This window comes from Phyllostomus discolor, chromosome 11, assembly GCF_004126475.2.
Source record: "Phyllostomus discolor isolate MPI-MPIP mPhyDis1 chromosome 11, mPhyDis1.pri.v3, whole genome shotgun sequence".
In the NCBI taxonomy this organism is placed as follows: Eukaryota; Metazoa; Chordata; class Mammalia; order Chiroptera; family Phyllostomidae; genus Phyllostomus; species Phyllostomus discolor.
The window spans coordinates 86,040,210-86,061,222 of NC_040913.2; the positions used below are offsets into that span (position 1 = coordinate 86,040,210).

General features: G+C 48.0%; 1 protein-coding gene across 20 annotated transcripts in view; it reads left to right on the plus strand.

Annotated features, from left to right (window-relative positions):
* Positions 1–21,013, plus strand: part of SORBS2 (sorbin and SH3 domain containing 2) — a 158,467-nt gene that overhangs the window by 92,279 nt on the left and 45,175 nt on the right. For 10 of the 20 annotated variants that reach the window (XM_036011737.1, XM_036011738.1, XM_036011743.1 and 7 more), the window contains 8 exons: positions 705–843; positions 2,431–2,603; positions 7,218–7,284; positions 7,949–7,993; positions 10,515–10,707; positions 12,651–12,765; positions 18,652–18,810; positions 19,500–19,583. In XM_036011737.1, the coding sequence (XP_035867630.1) occupies positions 705–843; positions 2,431–2,603; positions 7,218–7,284; positions 7,949–7,993; positions 10,515–10,707; positions 12,651–12,765; positions 18,652–18,810; positions 19,500–19,583 (975 nt within the window). Of the gene's footprint in view, positions 1–704; positions 844–2,430; positions 2,604–3,065; positions 3,370–7,217; positions 7,285–7,948; positions 7,994–10,514; positions 10,708–12,650; positions 12,766–18,651; positions 18,811–19,499; positions 19,584–21,013 lie in introns of those variants that run through there. The other 10 variants (XM_028526540.2, XM_036011736.1, XM_036011745.1 and 7 more) reach the window with 6 other exon arrangements.

Consider the following 21,013-nt stretch of genomic DNA (forward strand, 5'->3'; position numbering starts at 1 on the left):
TGTGTGGCCATCTCCAACGAGAAGCTTGAAATACCACCTTTGGGCATATAAAATAAATATAAAGCAACCAAAACAATAAGTTATTAAGAAACAAGAGACAGATCAAGTGCTAAATGCGATTGGAGGAGGGTGAAGCCAAAGGTTTTGGTGCTGTCCCAGGTATTTGATTCTTCTAGAACAGATTGACTTACCATACATAAATCCAAACAATTGTGTGCCTTATATTAGTAGTCGCCTTGCCCTGGAAGCATTGATTCAATAGAAGACCGCTGACCGAGTCTGAGAACCAGTCCCTTGCCCCCTGTCAAAGGCCATGCACTTCAAGGCTCACAGGCAGGGCGGTGCAACAGTGTTCCGACTGCTTAGCTTGTGGCTGCAGCGCGGACTTGCCCTCCAGGTTGACTTTATTCCGACTCCTACTAATACCTGCGGCATCTCTGTCAGCCGAGTGGCCTGCCCCCAGCCCGCTGCTTCCTAATCGCCTCCTATGCCCTCTGCCATGTAAGAGAGTGATTTTCCGAAGTAAAGGAAGATGGGGAAGACACTGGAAATATGCACCCTGCCCCTCCAGATGTCAGTTTTCAAAGGAAATAAAAACTTGACAGCTGATGACTGTCATCTGGAGGAGGTCTTTCCTTGCTCTCTGAGGGGACGATGCTTCCAGGGGACCATGCTTTAACAGGATGTCTCTGCACTTTCCTCAGAGCCAGATAACGGTGAATGGGAGCTCTGGAGGGGCCGTGAGCCCGATGAGTTACTACCAAAGGCCGTTCTCGCCCTCAGCCTACTCTCTGCCGGGCTCGCTCAACTCCAGCATCATCATGCCGCATGGCCGGTCGCTCGGTAAGTCATTTGATAGCCGTGATTTTCATGACAGTTTCAAAATAGCAAGTACAAACCACAGAAGAAAAATAGAAAGCACCCAAGTAATTTTTAAAAGGAGGCAGAAGCCTTCGACACTTCACTATTTAATGCCCGTGTTCTCAGGGGTGGGGGGTGGGGGGGGCAGGGAGTTAGGGACTGTGCAGATTCAACATCAGAAGGAACCGGCACCCAGCTACTCCAAGGCAATGAGGCTGCCTCCATACCGGACTCTGGAGAAGGCTGTTTGGGGGAACGTTCACATGGTAAACACCACCCATGTTCGAGGCCCCCTGCTCTCGCATGGAAAACTTGCACCGTAGAACACTCCTTGGGTGTGTATAGAGAAGGACTGGTTAACGGTTAACACAGTCCGATACGGCGGGCAGGCTGCCTCACGGAGCAGTGAACTGTGCTCACTGGACACGGAAGACCGTCCGTCAGGGATGTGAGGTTTTAAGTGAGGATTCCAGAATTTCAGAGACACCTAGTTCTTCATCTTTGGGGAGTTAAGAATGGGACGAAAGATGTAGCTCTCTTCCAGAAACAGAATGAACACTTGAACATTGATAAAAACTTTTCCAGCATATAATGTCACAGGGCTCATGAATGCTTTTTTTAAGATTTTATTTATTTATTTTTAGAGAGGGAAGGGAGGGAGAAAGAGAGAGAGAAACATCAATGTGCAGTTGCTGGGGGCCGTGGCCTGCAACCCAGGCATGTGCCCTGACTGGGAATCGAACCTGCGACGCTTTGGATCACAGCCTGCACTCAATCCATTGAGCTATGCCAGCCAGGGCTTCATGAACCCTTTGGAAGCTTCCCTGAAAAGAAACTGTGCCATATAATGATAGAAACACTTTTATATGGCAAAAGATACTAGAACCGTATCATAATCTTCCTTAGTTTTTAAAACTGTAAAACATTAACCCAGAACATTAAAACACACACACACACACACACAGATGGAATCAAACCATCATACAAAGTTGAGCTGACAAGGTGCCACGATGCTGACCAAGGGTTCTCCCCCAACACACACACGCTCCAGCAAGAAACAGAGAGGAAGGCGGGAAAGAGAGCAGGGATCCCGGCCCAGCTCCCGGAAAGCGGAAAGCGGGAGGGGACCCATCCTCTGGCCTTGAACCCACCACAGAGAGAAAGGAGCCGGAGCCCCGGGCTTGCACTCCCGTTCCCTCGCTGCCAGCAGGCAGCGTCCCCCCTTCCCCAGCACTGGGTGTGTGCTGAAAGAAGTGATGCTGTCAGCTCACCCGGGAACAGTCCGCGTGTGCACGGTGCCACTCGGCTTCCGCGCCAGCAAAACCTCTAGACGACGTACAGGTAGCCGTGAGACTCGTTAAAGGAAAGTCTCGATATATAGCGGCGCCTTTTCTAATGCTGTTGGAGGGCTGTTCAGGGCACACCTCCATGTTAACCACGAGCGGCTGAAGCGGAAGGCCAGTGAGTTAAAAGAGACAGTGATGGAAACACAAACTATGTCACGTTTGGGGTAACTAGGCAAGAGGCTCGGATTCCCCTGGGCATCAGGTACATCCCGTGTCCCCGCAGACTCCGCAGAGGCGTACCCCCAGCACGCACAGTCTCTGGATGGCTCCCTGGGCGGCTCCATACCGCTGTACAGGTCCTCGGAGGAAGAGAAGAGGGTGACCGTCATCAAGGCGCCGCATTACCCAGGGATCGGGCCGGTGGATGAATCTGGAATCCCCACGGCGATTAGAACGGTAGGACACGCCTGCGTGCGCCCCGAGCCCCGGGGCCATGCGCGGACTCGACGCGGGCTGGCTGGTGGGCGTCCCTCTGGGCTCAGCTAACAAGGCTTGCCCCTGGTGCCATCTGACGTCTCATGACCATAACGTGTGGCAGAAACAGAGGGCTGTCGATGGGAGATCATCGCACAATCGGTGTTTCCGTCTTAATTAAAAATCGTGAAAATTATGGTTTTGTGAAACGACACAAGTGTGTTCTGTTTTACCCTTTACCAAGGCATGCTAGGGCAATAGAAAAGACAAGAACAGAGGGAACGAGAGTTGGGGGTGGGGGGCTGCTTGGGACCCCCACGGGCATTGCAAATAACCCAGGGAATTTTTGTATGAAATGGGCGTGTGCTCACACCAGGAGATGAGGAGCTGTGATGGGGGCAGGGGGGAGTGGAGTGAAGGGAGTGAAAGTCAAAGTCATGGGCAGGAAAAACTAAAGAGAAACACACCGCTCAGTGTCTGTCTTCTGCCGTGCCTGCCGAGAGCTCTCAGGGATGCTAAGTGAAAGGGTGCAGATTTTTTTCTCCTGTTAAAACTCTGCCAAAGCCTTGCTCAGAGTGTCGGGGCAGCCCCTTCTGGCAACGCTCAGCAGCCGCAGAGGCAGCTACTGGGAGCCCGGGCAGGCGGCAGCTGCTCGCTGAGCCTGAGCAGTCCACTCCGAGACAAGGTCTGTGCTAGCAGCGGCCCGGCAGCCTTGGGAGCCAGGATGCGAGCAGCAGCACCTTTGCAGGTGATGTTGGGGGGCGGCTGCAGAAGGGTGCCCAGGCAGCCTGCGCTTATCCACGACTCCCTGGGACCTGGCTGGGGTGTTGCCAAGGGCTGCTTCCCTGGAAGGCAGACCTGGGGGGCCACAGACAATAGTGGACAGAGGGAAAGAATGGGACAGAGATCAGGGGAAAAGCAGTGGTGGTCCCGTTGAAGAAACACTCAGGCTGCCCTGAAGGCCAAGTGTGAGGGGTTTTGTTTTTGATTTGCATGTATTAGATGGGGGATTACGTGTTCTGTATACAGAGAGAAGAGCTGAAAATTGACTAGTCCGGGCTTCTGTATGACAACTGGAAGCCAAAAGTAAATCAGTGTAGCAATTCCTGTGGGTTCGTGTTCATTCGGTTCTAAGAACATTGATTGCGACTAGTTACGAAGCCCTGAGAATCTGTGCTGGAACTGAAGATTGTCATATTGAAGGGGCAGAAAAGTTCAGGGGTCCCGACTGGCATGCTTACTCTTAGACAACGACGTGGTTCTGGCGGGGGTGTTGGGCTGCTTCCCTCTTAAGATTTCTGGCGCAAAATGATTCCATTTCATTTTTTTCCCTAATAACATGCCACACAGGTATGGTGTCAGGTATGGTGTCGCTGATTTTGTGTAACTGACCCTTGAGGCACAATATACACACAAATGAGGAGCCCCCTGATTCTATATATTTACAGATTCTCTCCGGGAAACTTTTATCTGAGACCTCTGGGTGTGTTTCTAAGTCAACAGATGATTTGTAAAAGTGACAAGGCTGGGCCTTTTTTTTTTTTAATCCACAAGACATAATTTTCTTACGTAGCAAGGCCTTATTTGTCAGTTTTTCAAAGGAAAAAACTAACACATGAGCTGTTGTAGATGGTGAAAATCAGGTAATACTGAAGTTGTATATTGTTTATCTACTGCCAAATCAAAAGCGTATTTAGACATGCATAAGTAAACACTGCGTGCTGGTTTCCCTTCTTTAAAACAGAAAATAACGCACAATTTCTGGGCACAGCTGCGCTTGCACTTGGACTTGGAAAACTTGACAGAGAAGGCGCAGGTCTGGGAAGGCTCAGTCGCACTTCCTATTTTCTAGCCTTGCTGAGCACATCCCCAAGTATAGCCGTGTTTATGAAAGTCGAGTCAGGCCATCTCTGAGCCACCGCAGGCCAAGAATCTCCCGGGCTGTTTTTCTCTCTCACCCCTGGAGAAAGCAAGGATTAGCAGACTCCGATTGCTCCCACGGACTTTCCACCGAGTCACACACCAAAGGCAGTCCTGTCTCAATGGACTGGGCCAGCCCCTCACTCCAGACAACCAGCATATACCGAGGAAATGCAATTTTGTCAAGTCACTCAGAAACTCTAGAAAGCCAAGAGTCAACAAAAGTACCTTTGAGTTATTGGAACGGAGGGAACACCAGCTCCCGGCATGGCCCTCTTTCACGTGACCCCGGCCGTCTGTGTTAGCCTTTCACGGCCATTCTTAACAACAACGACAAAAACCACTAGGGTTCAGGTCCCACGAGACTGTCTCATTACGGCCAGCTAGTTGGGGGAAATACAAGACTCTTTTCTTCTAGTTCAAACACAACATGGTTTGAGCATTTTCAAAGCTGGGAAGGAGCAAAAAATAGAATAGAATAACTGTATACTGGTATGTAGAAAATATGTGTATTTCCCCTTTTTGGAAATCCCTACACGATAAACCTCTGTGGAGTTCTGATGTTCTGTAAACTGTAGGAATATAAAAAGCCAGGTATGCTCAGCCAGGGTTATACAAAACAACCGAATAGTGAATTCCTAGTGGTTAGCATCCGTGCAAGATAATTTCTGAAGGGCACACACAAAGGTAAACATCTTCAAATTTGAGTAGACTTCTGTTTACTCAGTCCCAGTATTAGCCATAACAGTCTCCACGCTGGCATGCGTGAAGGGAACTCTAAATGCGCGGAGGACTCCTTTTAGAACGGGACACAGAGTTTTTGTAACCCTTTTACCAGTTTCATGTTCCCCTTTGCCAGCTGACGGGGCATTTCTGGCACCTCTGTGCTCTCCATATAAAGCGAGCAGATGGCAGGCCTGAGATCCAGCCCAATACGTGCCCTCCGGCAAAGGAAGAAAAAAACGCCCGTCTGGCAGCACGCGTTGCCATATACAGGGATGTGACTTACTCATTAGGCATCCTCCTTGCCTCTGGCTGTGTCCAGGTATGGGTGGAGAGCATTTCCGCTCCAGGCTGTGTCTTCTTTTCTGTCGCTCAACACTGTAAAGGAAATAAAGCTTAGTGAAAGAGCAATCTGTCTTTTCTGAAAATAAATGTCCCTTCAAGATACGTGATCAGCAAATAATAGCCAGACTCCTGTGTTAACTGCTGTGCCCTGTCCCACCAGCTCCCACCGTTTGAATATAAGGTCAGTCAACAATCCCTTCCATTTTTCCATTGTAGAAAGAGCCTAGAACAAATGAAGAGGTAATTCGCAACAAAGTAGCCCTTAATGTTAATCTATATTTGTGGTCATTGCCAGAATCGTAGATTCTTAGACCCCCAAAGTAGTTAGATAGAGCACCAAACCCACAGTGTCTAGGTGAAAAATGCAATGACCACATTTCTGAGGGAAAAATTAGGGTAGAAAATGGCAACCAAAGCTCAGCGTAATAAATATAAGACTATTTTTGTGGCAGTCCTAACAGGATGTTTTGCATCAAGAGAATTATCTCAGAAAATCTGGTATATTTAGTTAACGTACACAGAATACTTGAGCTTCTTGCCCTTGAAGCTCTGGAAACATTGAGATAAAGATCTTGCCAAGACAAATCTTCCATTGTGATCATAAAGGTGTCCGTCTGCTTTCACAGGTACACAACACGGTGGAAGACTCCCATCCAATAACCTGGACTCATTCATCATTTTATTCCATAAATATTTGACATTCCCCGTGGTTGTTTTTATTGGCCATTTCTTATACGATAGGCATTGTCCTAGACCTTTGTGCATACATCATCAGCTCATTCAGTTTCCTTAACAACTCCATGACGTGGGACTGTTACCTGCACGAGGTGGAAGAGGCTACCTAAGTTATCCAAGCTCACATTGCTAGGAAACAGTAATGAAGGGAGCTGAGATTTGAATCTAGGTTGATCTGACATTAATTTCGTCTTCCCACTACAGCCCACGGTTTCCATCATGTCAAAACCGGGGCTGCATTTGGAGAAGCTTCTACTCTCAAGGAATTTACAAGTTAGCAAAGCAAATGCTGTATACGTTTTATTACCAGTGTAAACATTTTTTGAAGCAATGTCTACATTTTTAGTTTTGCTCTCAGACTCGGGGGTGTGTCACTGCTTTGGTGTTTTGGGAACTCAGACTAGAAAACACCAATTTTTTTATTTCTCTGAATCTAAGTTGGCCTAAACCCAGTTCGAGTCAAAAATAATGTCATAAATAGAACACTCACTAAAAACTTTTTTCAAGGGGAATAATAATTATCACCAAAAGATGTGAAGCTCACTATTATAAAACTATAACTTTTATTCAGTGATTTTTATATAAATATGCTTGTGCAAATAGTAACTGTCTCCTGCTGGGCAAACTATGATTTGCATAAAATAAAGTCATGGCATATATGATGTTCCGATTCAGCCTCTGCTAAAAAGGGGGGTAATATATTTACGCACTGCCTGCATAACGGGACAAATGACTGGTATCGCCATCATGAAATAGATGTTTTACCGTAGAGCAGAAATTCGCTATTTAAAAAGATGAAATACAGAAGGACCAGCATTCGGGAGTAATGTCAGTCTGGAAGCAGCTTTGTAACGGCGACGCTCTCTCCCACAGACAGTGGACAGGCCGAAGGACTGGTACAAGACGATGTTTAAGCAGATCCACATGGTGCACAAGCCGGGTGCGTATGTCGCTGTGCTCCGATCGGGTCCCCGCGGGTTGAAGGACGTGTATGTATCCTCCCCCCTTCCGTGTAGTGTAGCGTCACCCCAAATGCCAAGATCCTAGCAAACTGCCTGGCTCCCACTCCTTCTTTTGAACACGCCTCCTTATATCACCCCTCCAATCACAGTCCCCTGTGCTCCTTCCTCACCCCTGATCTGCCAAGAAGCCTCTTAGGAGGGGGCCTTGAAGAGGTGCCAGGTGCTCTGGTGTCTTCGCTTCATCCTCCCTTCCCCACAGTCTGAACCAGCATGACGCGTTACTGCTCACACACTCAGTTTTCCTCCGTCCTCCCGCCCGCGCCTGCTCCTTACCCAGAGAGCGAGCGTAGGTCCGTCTCACGGAGTCAACAGAGACAGTTAGAGCACTTGCTGAAGGGAAGTCGTGACCCAGAAGAGAAGGCTCCCTGGGGAAGGGAGGTAAAGGGGCTGACCTTGGACCCTGTGAAGAGGGCCACAGAGCAAACACGGCACAGACAGGTCAGGTCGAGCTGCAAGGGCCCCGCGACCAAACAACGCATGGGTGTCCTAACCAATGTCCGTCGCGTCTCTGAAGTTCTGCTGTCTTCTTACGATATGGTGACGGAATCTGTATCACCATAATATTTATGTTTCGTTTTCTAGATGATGACACAGACATGTATAATACTCCTTATACCTATAATGCAGGTAGGACGGGTTTGCTTGCTCACAGTGCACATCCCACGCCCTGCCATGCTTGGGAGAGCCTCGCCGTCACTTTCCCACCACTCTGAGTGCATGTCTTCCGTTGCCACAACGAGGAGGATGCTTTTCCCCGCCCCTTTTTCCTCGGAGCATGCATAACACAAGGATTGATCTTTTCTCCTGGAAATGAGAACTAATACGCTTTTCTCTCATTCGTTCCCACTGTCGGTTTATGCTCAGCTTCAGGAATCTTTAACCCAAGTGTGAAGGCCAGCCTGAAAGAACATGCTGTCCCGGGTACAAAATGAGATAAAGATCTCCTTTTATCAGCGGAGAGAGTGATTGCCATTGCATAAGATCTTTCAGACACACGCCACAAAAGACAAGTCCAGCACAGTGTTCTGTGACCTTGTCCATGCTTCTGCTCCAGAATGCAACCATTCATTGGAGGAGTTTTGAAAACCCCAGTTTGCCGGCCACTGTTCTGACTCAGAGTTGCCAGGGGTCCTAATGGGCCGACTTCAATTCCGGGTTTTTCTGCGTGTATCGGAGTGTCTTGGTATCTTGGGAAGCGGTTGCAGGCGAAAGTGGGGGAACCCCTTAAAAATGTTTCTCGTCATCACTTACTCCTAAACGTCACATCGGGGGATCCCACGCAGGGCTCCTGCCCCCGCTCAGCCTCAGGCTGCGGACTGTGGTGTCTGTTTTTCCTTTCTCGGGAGCAGGCTCGGTGGGTCGGTCTCCCCTCCCCTTACACAGAGGCAGCCTCACCTGGGGTCCCCTCTCTGGCCTGGCTCCGAACTGCACGAGGGTCTCCCCTCTTGGGCACCTGAAGCCCAGCACACAGGCCCCTGACCTCTTGGGGATCCAACCCGTGCTCCCCAAAGACAAATAGAGGGACAGCAAACAAAACGGAATAACAACAACAAACGGAACGAGCTTAGAAGTAACTAGACCTCTGGTTTTCTGACCCCCAATATTCCACTTGATAGCAGGGGCCCCACTAAGACTTGTATTCCTGGCCACAGGTAGTCTAAACTTGGCTTGTTAAAAACAAAATTCAGCTGAGTACATTTTAAAGAGCTCACTGGCTTTGGTCAACGCCTCGGGACTCGGGCAGCATCCCCCGGCACATAGAGAGGTGCTCCCAGGAGCTGCACAAAATGAAGGACGTTACAGGCAGAAGGGGGCGGGGCACGGGGGTCCTACCAGGTGAAAAGGCCGATCGGTCACTGAGATGGCGTTCCCTTGGGGGGCAGCAGGAGCCTGTCGGGCAGATGACCTGACTAGGGCTGGCCAGGCGACTCCTGATGGGCTGGATCAAGATTCCATTTCCGGGCGAGGCCTAAACCGTCCTTAAGTCCGGTTTGGCGAGGTGCGCTGTGCCTTAGCAACGCCAAGGGGGGCCTGTGGCCCTGCCTTCACCGAGCCGGACAGCTGAAGCCGGACTGCGGGGTCCGGGCAGAGCAATGCGGGCAGGCATCGGGTCTTCCTCTGTCACGGCAGTTGGCCCGGGCCTTCGGGGGGAAAAGATACGTGGAAACAGACTTAGCTCAAAAGACCGAGGTGGCAGGAGCTTCAGAATGTTTGTCATTGTTTTTCATACCGATGTTTTGTATCCGTTAGTAATTAGTAAATCAAATACTTACATATAAGCTCGCAGAGCTCGTTAGAGAGAGTGTTACCGTATAATCAGTAGGCAGAGCGGCTACAACTTCCCATCTCTGCCCTTCCTTCTAACCTTCCTCCCGCTGCTGTCTGTCTGTCTTGCTCTTTCTGCCCCTTTTCTGGTTCTGTGCCATCTCTACTGCCCTCGTCAGGGCTGACTGTAGTGCTGTAGGTCCCACAGTGTGTCCTCTGGCCAATCCGCTATCCTCCTCTCCCAGAATCCTTTAATCCTCAATGTATATCGTCTCCATTCGGCCTTGATCGTATCGCCAACTATTTTCGATCCTAGTTCTATTTGTGTCTCATTTCCCACATGCGCTATGAGCTTATAAAGGGATTCTGCTTCCTAAAGCCTTGCACAGCACATGTATAAACTGGCTCAGGATTTTGTTTGATTGCAATGAACACGTCCCTTATCATATGTAAATCAGAGCTTTTAAAGTAACAGAAGCTATCTGGAAAGGATTCTGTTAGGTATTTTTAATCTTCCTCTGAAATCTTAACTATGTCATTAGTTTATGTTATCCAGGAAAAACCTTGCTGAATAACTGTAAGTTATTCCCAGTGCTAGTCTGAATTACTACTAATTCTAAAATAATTGACAAAGATTTACTGTAATCAATGCTTGTGTGCAGAATACAGTAATAACAAATTAATACATTAATAAAGATCAATAAATTAATGATATTAACATATTACTAAAGATCACACTGCCCGATGCATGCATGGTGACTATGCTTATTGATTATTAATGTTGGCAAAATCATTGGATAGTTTATGGGTTACAAATAATTCGATGCACTTTTAAAACATCACTTGCTCCTATTTTGTTCTGTTGTGTCGTGTTTCACGATAGGCCTGTACAACTCGCCCTACAGTGCTCAGGCACATCCGGCTGCGAAGACCCAGACCTACAGGCCCCTCTCCAAAAGCCACTCGGACAACGGCACCGCCGACGTCCTGAAGGACGCGGCCGCCCCTGCCCCGCCCCCACAGGTCCCCCCTCCAGTCCCACCGCTGCGGCCAAGAGATCGGTCTTCAACAGAAAAGTAAGTGATTGTCCCCCAAAGTGGCCTATAGTTAGAACAGTATAAGGAAAGAGGCACATGGTCTTCAACAGAAGAATTGGTGGAGATACTGTGTGTATCATGTTATTAGTCATTACATGTACCATGTACTGAGATTACAGTAAACCCTTTCCTCTACTGAGATTACATTGAGATTATATAGCAAGCTTGGTTCATAGGACTGCAGTGCCCTAAGGCAGACCTGACATAACGTGGGCACAGTCTCTGCTTTTTGATCAATAAATGCGTCCAAGAAGACAAATAAATAGAAATAACTGACCTTCTCCCTTTGGCGTGGCAGGCCAGAGATTATGCAGTTAATTTTCAGTTTCCTCAGGTTTGAAGTGTTAGGCCTATTAATAAGTTCAAATTCCCCTCTGATGCACAAAAATATCCTTTTGAAAGCAGGAAGGTTATTCATACGTTACAAATAAGGCGTTCGTTCATAAGTGTCCACCTGTGACTCATTCCCATCGGTGTTTAGAGATGATAGCAATTTTCATTTTCCCACTGAAATATTTTTGTCGAAACTCTTCTCACAAAAATAAACACACTTGTAGTGTGCCACTTAGAAATCATGATGACTGGCGATCCTACTCACAGGGAACCTTTCCCGAGCGTTTGCTATGAGCCACGCACTAGGCAAAGCGGTTTTCCTCTATTATATCATTTAATTCTAAGAACAACCCAATGAGATATGTATGTTTTATTTTAAACCCATGAAAATGGGCACAAAGTATATGTGAGAAGATTCTCATTTTAATACCAATCTTATCATGGTGAAGTACATGTTTACAACTGTGATGTCTTAAATTTGACATCTTTGTCAAAAAATGGACATCTTCGTCAAATTTGGCTAGAAATAATGGTCTAGACGTAAACGGTGTATCTGGCATAAAAAAGAACCAAAATTAACTCAGATTTAAATGTATCATTTGCTCTGATACATTTCATAAAAATAAATCTCTCGTTAAGAAATACGCTAGCCTCTTAACAATTTCTAGATGGCTTTCATATACGTTGTCTTGTATAACGCTCAAAACACCTCTTCTCAACATTACTCATCAATAGACTAGAAAGCCAGTCCTTGTCCCTAATGCTTTGGTTGCCTAGGGCACTTCTATTTCCACCTCACCATGGAGTCAAATTCCACCCCATTTCATGGGTCAGAATTGCCCCCAACTATAGTCATAAAATCCTGCTTTCTCAAAAGTGACCCCCCCCACCTCAGGAAGCTTTCTTTAGCCCCAAAAAGCTACGTAAAAAAGCTCTACTTTTGGAGTCCTTCTGTGACCACTTCTTGAAGGACACTATGTCAGGAGAAAGCTGGTTCCAAGGTCTCCTATGAGTCTGGTCCTTCAAGCAGTATCAATGGAGGCTTGCCCATCCCCACAGTTTGCTCCCACAGACGGTAACCCAAGCGATACTTCAGTACTTTTCACACACTACGATGCCATTTGCGAGATAAACAAGATCGAACATGGCATGTGCACGACTCCTTGTCACTGTGAATCAAGGATGCCGGGTCAGAGCGGTAGGATAAACTCATGTAACTTCCTGGAGCGTAACCACCACTTGCCCTAAACACAGGCATACGCAGCTGCCTGTGTGTGGGACCCAAGGGTTTACGAAGCAGATCACAGGCTATATACCCACACATCCCCTGTGTGCGTGTTTGAACCAAAGGAAAAAAAAAATCATTGTATAAAAAAAAAAAGAGGAACACATAATATGAAATAAAAGAAATGACTTTCATCAACTCTCTTATGTCAAATGCGGCATTTTGGTCAGATCAGCTTTTCAACCTGTGAAACCTTTTTTGTTTCATCTGTACTAAAACAAACTTTGCAAACAGCGAGGAGTTATACACAACGGTTCAAAACATAGAGCATTGTTTTCATGAGTAATTTGTTGGTTGTTTCCAGACATGACTGGGACCCTCCCGACAGAAAAGTCGACACAAGAAGATTCCGTTCCGAGCCGAGAAGTATTTTTGAATACGAACCCGGGAAATCTTCGATTCTGCAGCACGAAAGACCAGTAAGCACTTGTGGCTAACCAGGATGCCAGTTCTCGAGGCTTCCTGGGTGCTCCCATAAACCTGAATGTCATATCGTTTCGCGATTTTTGTCACAAAGGTAACTTAATTGTTTGGCATTATTTAGACATGTTATTTGGCATTGTGATGTGTGGACCTGGTTTCAGAGTTGAAGATGCAGTCTCTCTCATCTGTATTGTCCTTACAGACTAAATGTAGGACCTATTTACATGGAACTGTAGCTATGTCCAATCAGAGCCCTGAGCTGAGTTTTTAAAAATAAGGAATGGCACTCATAAGTGCAACACTGAATTGCTTGTCTATGTTGCTAATGAGAAAAAAACCGTTCATTAACCTCTTTGCTACAATTGGGACCCAGGCAGTTCCTTTTCGTATAGGTTTATGAATATTTCTCCAGCTTCAGGGGAAATGTTCCAAAGGCCTTTTTTATAACAAGCTGTTTTAATGGATTCTTACTAAATCTCTCTCAGGTTACCAAGCCTCAAGCTTCCTGATTGGTTGTCAGTCTAATGGATCAAGATTCTAATTAACTTTGCAGTATTGTACGATTATTTAATCGTGTGCAAACAGAAAGATACATAGGCTGGAAAGTAACCATGTGCTTCCCCAAAGTGCAGGTTAACACGCAGGCTCCTCCTCCTCGGCCCTCTTTGTGTTTAGGTCCCCAGCCTTCCTCCCTGCGCCCTCTCTCCTCATTGGTCGGGGCTCTCAGCATTTCGTGAAACTGCAGTCCCTCCGCATCTCCGTCAAAATCTGCTTCCAGAGGAACAGCTGATCTCATTGGCATATGCTCTCTGCCTTGCCTTAAAAAGAATACTTATGAGCAGGAAGGCCTTTCCTTGGTGAGCTCCTTTAAGAGCGTCCAGGAAACCACGCCATCGTCCATAAGGCAGGGCCAGCCCTGAACTTTCGCTGGCAACCCTGTCCACACCACACCCAGTGTGAGCGTCCTCGACTTCGCTTTTGAAACCCCGTTTTTATGGTTACGTTCTTGAGAAACATGTTCAAAAACCTTATCATCTTACCATCCATACGTGGTATGTTTCTAAGCCATTTTTTTTTTTGCCTTTCTTCAAACAACCCCTGTAGAGTAACAGAAAAGCTGAGGGAAAAGGCAACATCACTGATTTTGCAGGCTCCACTGCAAACTTATTTACCAGATGTGATCGGGTATCATGATCTCTGGGATGAGAGCTGAGTGAGTCACGATGTCACCGTTCCACAAAATGGAAAACAGCAGCGTGATTATGCAGAATAATGAGTCTCGTATTTAAATGTGCATACCAAAACTTTAATGATCGCTCTAACAATTTAGGATGCTCTTAGGACAATGAATGCTGAAACTATATTGATAGCTGTGATCGATGTGGCGTCAGGAAATAGGGCTGGTTTTAGAAGCTTTCCCATCAGGCCATTTCTATTGTGTACTCATTCAACAAGGTTACTGAGCACCGGCTGTGTGCCCGACATTGTATTAGGTGCTAGGGACACAATAATGGACAAGGAACTTCATTACTCCACCTCGAGGAACTGCGAGTCTATAATTCATGGATGTCAGGGCATCCTGCCTGAGGGCAGATCCGCACTTCTGGAAATACACCATCTGCTATGTGGTGGAAACAGGCACACCCAAAGACCCTTCCTTTGCCCCCTGAACAGCTCGTGCATGGGCTGAATCATCCGTCATTGTGACCGAAATTCCCACATTGCTCATATCTTTGGGCTCAGGCTTTGAAGTTCCTACTTTTAAAACAGCAGCAACAATAATAATGACAATCGCAATAGCTTTAGATCTTCACTGAGCACTTACTATGTGCCAGGCCCTGTGTGCGGTCATTGGTGCCTTATCTCACGTAGTGAGCCCGACAACCTGTGAAGTAGTTATGTGGCACTTCCATTTCACAGGTGAAGAGATAGAAGCACACAGCCAGCGACTTTGCTGGTGGGTCTTGGGGCCAGGCAAGGTCTTGGGGCCAGGCACTCGCCCAGGCCAACTCATTCCCAGCACAGTCAATCACAGCCATACGGCTGCATCACCAGGATTAGGCAACACACTTAGCTGGTGGTCATTATCACCTCCACTTGATTATTCCATTATTTTGTAGTATAACTTAGTTTATTTGCTAACTCATAACAAATTAGTGCACTTAATTGATTTAACCAGAAACCTGGGCCCTGGATAGTTAAGACGCAAGACCGGGATGCGCAAGGGTTCTGAGGAGGGGAAGATCCGGAGTGTGGGTTTAGCGGCAGAATCGGGTGTGGCTGAGTCCCTGCAGCCAGGGGAAGGGACCTAAATGCGTGGGAGGGAACGGGAATGGCTATCTTATAAAGAAATGGGAAGAGCCAAAACTTTTCTCTCTCCTAAGGGACGGTTCTGCTGAGGGCCAGTCTTACACAGAACGACCGGAGCTAGTTCTGTGTGTCATTACGGCCAGGGCTGTTATTAGGGGACTAGGCTTTTATCTCTGAGTTGTTGTTGTTAACCCTGAAGTCGTTCTGATTGCCTTTTACACCAGAAGAAAGAAGGAGGGGGAGGGGGGCAGAGTGCAGGGCGGTGCCGCAGACCCAGGCTGTGCACTGACGCGGGTCACGTGAGCGGCTGGGGTGTCCGGAGCACGCGAGGGGCGGAGCGTGGGCAGCAGGCTTGCCGAGGGAGAGCGATGCGGAGTGAACGGGGCGTCCAGGGTCTCGACGTGCCCTGAGTGCGCTCTCACGTCCTTTCGCTCCGAGGTGGCGTGGGAGCGGTCTTCTGCCCTTTGCAGAGTTCGCTCTACGTAAATTATAAACAGCTAGGTAATTCGCTGTTGTCCTTGCCAATTCTTAGATGACTCCTCCGTCTGCCCAGTTTCCCCAGATGTCATCTGGGAGCCCCCTCTCCCCCAACGGCCTCAAAGCCCTGCCCACCAGCGTAATGCGGCCAGCACCCCTCTGAGCAGGTCCTCAGCTGCATTGCAGCCCCTGGTTGCGTGGCAGGCGGCGGATTCGTTTCCCTGCTTCTTCCATCTTTATCATTTCCCCTGCTCGGAACTTCCTTCTGCCTCTCAAATATCTTTACAGCAAAACCAAAACCCCTTATACAATCTACGGAAAACCTTGTGGTCTGGCCCCAGGGACCTCTCCAGCCCCCTGGTTCCTCCTGCCCTTCCCGCCTCACTCACCCACTCACCTGCTCACTGAGCCATGTCCCAGCTCTACTGAGAGCTGTCAGTCCCCTCCCCACCAGGCCTTTGCGCAGACTGTGCCCTCGGCCAGGGAAGAGCTCTCCACCACTTCCTCCCCTCTCACCACCCCCCACACCCTCCTGACCCCTCAACTCCAGGTGCAGAGCACCCCCTGCTGTCACCACACTGAACTGTACTGTGCTCTTGTCTGCGTCCCTCACTAGACTTGAAGCTCCTGAAAGGCAGGGACCGCGTCTGGTGCACCAGCTGTATCCCCAGCACCTGGCACATTGCCTGGTACATGGCCGGTGTTGAGCGAATATGCCTTGAATGAATACGGGAATGAATGAATGAATGAATGAGCATAGGTTTTACCCTTGCCATGAGTGGGTACAGTTGGTGAGACCGACTCCCCGTCCTGTTGCTCGTCTGTGCAGACTGCATGAACACACCCACAAGGGCGTCGATGCACTGCTTCCAATAATTATAGTTCACTAACTCCATGGGTCTCTGGGGACAGCGCAGAGCGGGGGCAGGGCTGCGTAAATAGAAGTCCTTCCCCAGACTCTGGCCAAAAGGCTATGCTTCTTCCTTGGAAACACCTGGAATATGCATTTACATTCTTTAACGTGAAAGTAAAAGTGAATGCAATTTTTTAAAGTGCACAGATAGGCATTTGACTATAAGTTTAGAAATGCTGATTAAATGGGCATAATGTTTGATCTCAGAAAGTACTCTGCCCTCACCAGGAATCTACCCTCAGTTGACTTAAACCACAGTTTCTCCCAGGAGGCAATCACACAAACTCCTCACTTGGATTACCTCAATAGAAACTTTCCCATCTGGACTGGATATGTTTATAGGTGAGCCACATTAAAATAAAACAAATTTAAATAAAACACTTATCTAAGACCTCTCTAGGCTTGAAAAAATGGAAATAATATGAAGATGTTACCTTTCTATGTGATAACTAATGCAGGAAGGAATAATCATTGAAAACACCGTGTAGCATTGATAGGCAATTAAGCCCTGAGTGAAGATTGGCAGAGAGCCGGGCGATAGATAGTCTGCCCCTGCATTCTGTGCTGTATCACAGGAATACATTTCTGTCTATCGGGATTCAGTGCATCCGTCTTCATGCAGCTCCTTCAGGTGGAAGTCAAAGCGGAGCTGGACCCGCGGTTAAATGCACGTATTTGTTTAGTGAATGTGCTGCCCTCTGCTGTTCAGTGTTTTTAAGTAAATTTGTTTCCTCTATGAGAAACTTCTGTCTCCCTTTAGGCAAACGAAAACTGTGCTTGAAAGCAGAGATCATGAAACCAAGAATTAACCATGCCTTTACAGAATATAACACTAGAAACAGTGAGACTTGAAAAAGCTAACGTTTAGTTTTTTCCATGGAAGAATCACTAGGCCTCTGTAGACGGAACAAAATTTGCTGAAACACTCTCTCTGGTGTCATTTGCCGAAAAAACCAGCTCCAGCGTCCCTGGCCCCTGAAACACGTACAGGCTGCAGCTCTTGTTTAAATGTGTGTGTTTTCTCACTGAGCTGCACCAGCCACAGGCTCTGTGACAGTGGTGCAAGCTGTTGTGCAAACATGCAGTCACATCACGCCTTTGTCACTTACGTCCCATCCTAAACCTTCCCCAGGGCTGCTAAACAGCTGTCGTCACGGTAATCGCTACACACGACGGGTAACTTAGACCCTTCCACTATTTGTTCTGACATCTCAACTTTTCTGTCCCTGTCTATAGCTACCACTATAACCTCCTATTACAACATATTGAAATAAAAAGCACATCTCTCAAAATACTTTGGATATAATTGATTAATAAATATAGACTGTATATTATTAGCAACACCATTGCAAAAAAAATCAGTAAAACACTTTGACAAACTAATTTCAAAAGACTGGTTTCTCTTTGAATATGGACTGTCTCAAGGCACCCAGCATCACGCAGACGGCGCCCTCTCCTGGCCAGGGGCAGTGGCTTCCAGGGAACTGAAGGGGTTTTCTCACTCACTTCAAAGACTGCTGTCCGACTGCACCGTGTTTAACTAGTGCCGTGTAGTAATTATCAAAGAAGTAACTTTATGTAGAACTTCCAGCATCCATTTTTAGTTGAAAAATAACAGCCCAAACCTACCTGGTCAGGCACGAATTATCGGAAACACTAAGGAAGGCTGGGGAAAGTAAAAGTTCTGTGACTGTTTCTTCTCTTACTAAAGTCATTGTGTGTATTTTGTTCAAACTGTTTATGTTAATACTCTTGAGTTTTTCTATCTCAAATACAATATTCGGAAACCACTGAAGGGGAGCAAGTCAATTGTAAAAGTTGGCTTTTTCTCTAAATTAGCGTGTCCACCAAACCAGGGTAGGATTTTCTCCCTCACCCTCTCCCCAGCCCTAAGCTACCGCAGGGCTGTGAAGAAACACCCAACCCCATCCAAATCCATTTCCATAGCTGTGAGTAGACAAGAAAAGGGTGATATTTGGGGTCTCCCCTAAAACGTGACCGTTCTTCACTTTCTGGGGGGCTCCTTGTCTTCACATCCTTTCTGTGGCACCAACCATCCCCAAGTGACCCCCCCCACCTCCCAGGGACCCTCGAGTCTCACCTAGGACTGCTGCTGTGTCTCTTCCGTTCCCTCAAGAGCCTCCGTGCCATGAGTCAGCTTCTCCCCCCCTCTTTCTTACAGCCCCCTCTCCCAACAACTCCGACACCTGTTCCAAGGGACCCCGGCCGGAAGCCTAGCTCTATGTCACCACATGGAGAAGTCGCTGGTAGCCCCTCCCCTCCGCCCAGGAGTGGGCTCCCCACACCAGGCCCGAGCACCCCGGCTCTCTCTCCCATCTGGGTGAGCTCCTTCCTTCCCTCCCGTCCCTAACACCTGTCTGTCGGGAAGATCAGGTGCGGTCCTTGCTCTCCGGAGGCTGGGACCCTCGGAGGCTGGCTACTCACCTCCCCCCCCCCCCCCCCCCCCCCCCCGCCTCGCCGCCCCTCTTCTTCCCCACCCAGACCCCAGGCTCTTCCCTCCAGGGGACCCCTAACAGCCCCCGCAGCACCTCTCACTCCGCCCCCCACCCTGTATCTCTCCCCACCTTCCCCCTCTCCCACCTCCCCGACTCTCCACCTGCCTGCCTGTACCCCAGTGACCTGTCTGCACCTGCTGCGGACTCACCTGCAGGGACCGGTGAGGGCCAGCGCGGGGCGGTGACCCACCCAGAAGGGCCCTGTGGGGACCAAGTGGAGCCCTCTTTAATGTCCTTCTCACTGTCACAGACTGTTTTGCATGGATACTCCCTCAAGCTAAGGAGAGAGAGCAGAAACAGTGGAGATAAACAGGGGCCTAAGCAATGATGCCCCGGAAGCGCATCTGCATCCCTGGTTTTGCTCCCTTTGCTCTGCTCCCGGGCTCTGGGCGCCTGCGGGATGAGAGGGGTGCCTGCGGCCCGTGAGTGCACGTGACCCATCCCCGCAGGGCGCCCCCCTCCCTCCTCTCAGTTGCCTTTTCCTCCCCTTTTCCTTCCCGTCTGCTCCCTCCAGCCTGACCGCGTCCGTCCAGATGACATAGATTTAGAAAATGAGCCTTGGTATAAATTCTTTTCAGAACTGGAGTTTGGACGCCCGGTAAGTGAGGCTAGACTCTTAACTCTGAGAAAATTAGGAGAATGTTGTTTGACTTACAAAACGCATCACCATCATCGGAAGGGAGAGGCATCGAGCGTGTACTCAGATACACAAACTTGGAGCAGCTTAGCCCGCAGTCGCTTCTGTGGGAGATGGACACCCGCTACACTGTCTGTCTTCACCCCACATTCGTGCACTAGGGTTACTGTGTGTCTGTGCAAATTCAGAGTGACAGGTGTATAGACCTGTGCTTCTTCACGGTCCATTTTGGTCCAGTTCACTCAGAAGAGCACTGTGACGTCTGTAACAACAATAATTACTATCAGTAGAGCCCCGACTGCTGAACACTCCGTAAGCGCCTGGAGACTGCCGGGCCTGTGGTCAGAGAGTCCTCACCATGCCCCTCTAATGAGATGAAACCAGAGACCCGACGGGTCAGATGTTAAGCCCAGCCCCACCAAACACACAGACACAAAACCTCTGGGCAATTTCCACTATAACACACGGCCAGAATATTCCCACCATAAAACACCTTGTTTAAAACACCTTAGGGATATAAGGGAAGGGGGGCGGGGAATAAGGAAACTCCGTGGGCCTTGATTTCTAGTTGCTACTGAAAGTCACCAAACCGCCACCAAAGGTGGGCCTTACGAGAACCACTCAGTGTGTTGGGCATAAAGAGTCAGCCCAGGCCTCAGATAACAATTTCCTTGATTGACTCGGGTTTTATTGGGGAACTCTAGCCACCGACAGCGGTGCATCTGCAGGGTGTCAGTTACATTTTTTGTTATATTTTACTGGTGTTTCTGAATTTTCAACTCTCAAAGGACATACTGATTATTATTACACTGCACAGACTTTTATTAAAGATCAGTGAGTACAATCATTCTTTTGCCATATCATACATAGGCTGATTTATATGCTCATATACTAAACCGAATTTTCTCCACTGAGTGGTTATAGTCGTCCCTTCTCTCCACTAAAACACAAAGGAGACTAGGTTAGGGTCATTATCTTATTGAACTGGACCAAAAGTGACTGTAAATGAATATAAACCAAAGAATTTTTCCTAGACTTTCTATGCCTGGTAGGAAGAATATTGTCTCCCATTTTTTTCTAATTTGCACCCAAATCATCACCTAAATATATTTTATTTCAGAGAAAACAAATTCCTTAACTTCGTTTTTATATGTATTGTTATTCTTTGGGGGGGGGGGGATTTTATTTATTTATTTATTTATTTTTTAGAGAGGGAAGGGAGGGAGATAGAGAGAGAGAGAGAAACATCAATGTGCGGTTGCTGGGGGTCATGGCCTGCAACCCAGGCATGTACCCTGACTGGGAATTGAACCTGCGACACTTTGGTTCATAGCCTGCACTCAATCCACTGAGCTACGCCAGCCAGGGCTACATGTATTGTTATTCTTGAT